At 43.2% G+C, this 2,401-nt stretch overlaps 1 protein-coding gene across 1 annotated transcript in view; it reads right to left on the bottom strand.

The window, feature by feature from the left end:
• The window catches only part of LOC106872436 (adenine DNA glycosylase), a gene marked incomplete at its 5' end in the record, with an annotated part of 34,790 nt that overhangs the window by 2,348 nt on the left and 30,041 nt on the right, over window positions 1–2,401 (bottom strand). Inside the window, one exon of the mRNA XM_014919440.2 lies at window positions 589–750. Within this exon, the coding sequence (XP_014774926.2) occupies window positions 589–750 (162 nt within the window). The remainder of the gene's footprint in view (window positions 1–588; window positions 751–2,401) is intronic.

The raw sequence follows: 2,401 nt of genomic DNA, 5'->3' as shown, positions 1-2,401 counted from the left end.
ATATATATATATATATATATACACACACACCATTTGAGCGTGATTGTTACCAGCATTGCCTCACTGGCACGTGAAAAGACATTCGAGCGAGGTCATTGCTAGTGCCGCTGGACTGGCTCCTGTGCAGGTGGCATGTAAAAAACACCATTTGAGTGTGGCCGTTGCCAGTACTGCAAGACTGGCCCTCATGTCGGTGGCACATAAAAGCACCCACTACACTCTCGGAGTGGTTGGCATTAGGAAGGGCATCCAGCTGTAGAAACTCTGCCAGATCAGACTGGAGCCTGGTGTAGCCATCTGGTTCACGAGTCCTCAGTCAAATCGTCCAACCCATGCTAGCATAGAAAGCGGATGTTAAACGATGATGATGATGATGATGATGATGATGAGAGCGAGAGAGAGAGAGAGTGAAGATGAAGGAATATGTGTGCAAGAGTGTGAAATTGAAGTTTTCCACTAGAGTATGTGTGTGTGTGTGTGTGTGTGTGAGAGAGAGAGAGAGAGAGAGTCAGAGTAGGGAGGGAGGAATGAGTGAGTGCATGTTAAATTAAAAACAAAAACAAAACCAAGTTTCTTTTAACAGCTCACCTTTCTCATGGCAGTCGATATGGCTGATGTCTGCAGCTCTTTTGCAGTCATCCACTGGACAACGGCTGTGCCTACTGGACAGTGGTCAGATGTAGATTTACTGGTGTAGTCAATGACTTCAACACAATAGGTTTGATGGATGTGAGAGAAGATGTGGATCACCTGGAATGATGCAAAGGAGAAGAAAATTACAACAGGGAAAATGGCGGCTTCTATGTGGTTGCAGAGGCAGCAGCCATATTTCCCTGCTGTGTTAAATATACATCAGATAATGTTATATATATATATATGTATGAGGTGGTATCAAAAACTTCCTGGATTAGTTCTGCAGTGCGCCAACAGATGGCAGCATGCAGTGATCTTCATGAAGCTGTGTGCCGAGTGACATTGCTGTGTTTACTTCACAGGTTATGAAATTTGTGTTTTTGTGATCATGTGTATGCTGTCGACTGTGATTTTGTCATGGACAGGAACAAATAGCCAACGTGAAATTTTGTGTTAAACTTGGGATATCTGCTACAGAGACACAGAAAATGCTTCAACAAGTTTATGCTGACGAGGCAATGGGTCATGCACAACGTTTTGACTGGCATAGGCATTTCAAAAGCCATAAAGCATCTACCATACTCTGAACGTCTTGCTTCCCTGGGCATGGACACATTAAAAGCTTGGGTGTCTGGCAACTGATTTGGTAGACACCCACCTTTTTTGAATTCCATGTCTAACACTCATAAATATGCTTACAAAATCAAAAACAACACAGCACCCATGACTTTTGGAAACATTGTTTCAATCTCAGAAGCAAGGAATGAACTACCTACTAGGTGCAGGAGTGGCTGTGTGGTAAGTAGCTTGCTTACCAACCACATGGTTCTGGATTCATTCCCATTGCGTGGCACCTTGGGCAAGTGTCATCTACTATAGCCTTGGGCCGACCAAAGCTTTGTGAGTGGATTTGGTAGACGGAAACTGAAAGCAGCCCGTCGTATATATGTATATATATATATATATGTGTCTGTGTTTGTCCCCCTCCCCCCAACATCGCTTGACAACCGATGCTGGTGTGTTTATGTCCCCGTAACTTAGCGGTTCGGCAAGAGACACCAATAAAATAAGTACTAGGCTTACAAAGAATAAGTCCTGGGGTGTATTTGCTCGACTAAAGGTGGTGCACCAGCATGTCCGCAGTCAAATGACTGAAACAAGTAAAAGAGTCCCTGCATCAGTTGTTAGCTGTTGAGACAATACATTCTTCAAAACTTCCCGGTTTCCTGAAATTCACCAATGGTACACCTAATGCCTCCACCCCCATTTCTTCTTATCTTTCTTTTTAAGACTCATTCACTGTGCATATTCTATCAATTGTTTATGCAGTTTTGATTACTTTTTCTAATGAGTTGTATGTACCTAAGCACTGTATACAATAAGTTCATCATTATTATAGTTCAAATTCCTTCGAGGTTGACTTTGCCGTTCATCCTTTCAGGGTACCAGTCAAGCACTGGGATCAATGTAATCGACTAGCCCCCACCTCACAAAATTGCAGGCCTTGTGCCTTTAGTAGAAAGGATTATTGTAATTAACACACACATATATATATATATATATATACATAAAATAATAAATGCGCCCTTTTAAAGCCTAACCAGGCTTAGGGGCCCGGTTTCCCGGTTTCAATGGCGTACGTGCTTCCTAGCTGGATGGAACGCCAGTCCATCGCAGCGTTACTCATTTTTGCCAGCTGAGTGGACTGGAGCATCGTGAAATGAAGTGTTTTGCTCAAGAACACAATGCGTCGCCCGGTCCAGGAATC

The sequence above is a fragment of the Octopus bimaculoides genome, chromosome 23, assembly GCF_001194135.2.
Source record: "Octopus bimaculoides isolate UCB-OBI-ISO-001 chromosome 23, ASM119413v2, whole genome shotgun sequence".
NCBI lineage: Eukaryota > Metazoa > Mollusca > Cephalopoda > Octopoda > Octopodidae > Octopus > Octopus bimaculoides.
Note: the sequence above shows the minus strand (reverse complement) of the source record. Positions and strands in the feature narration are given on the sequence as shown.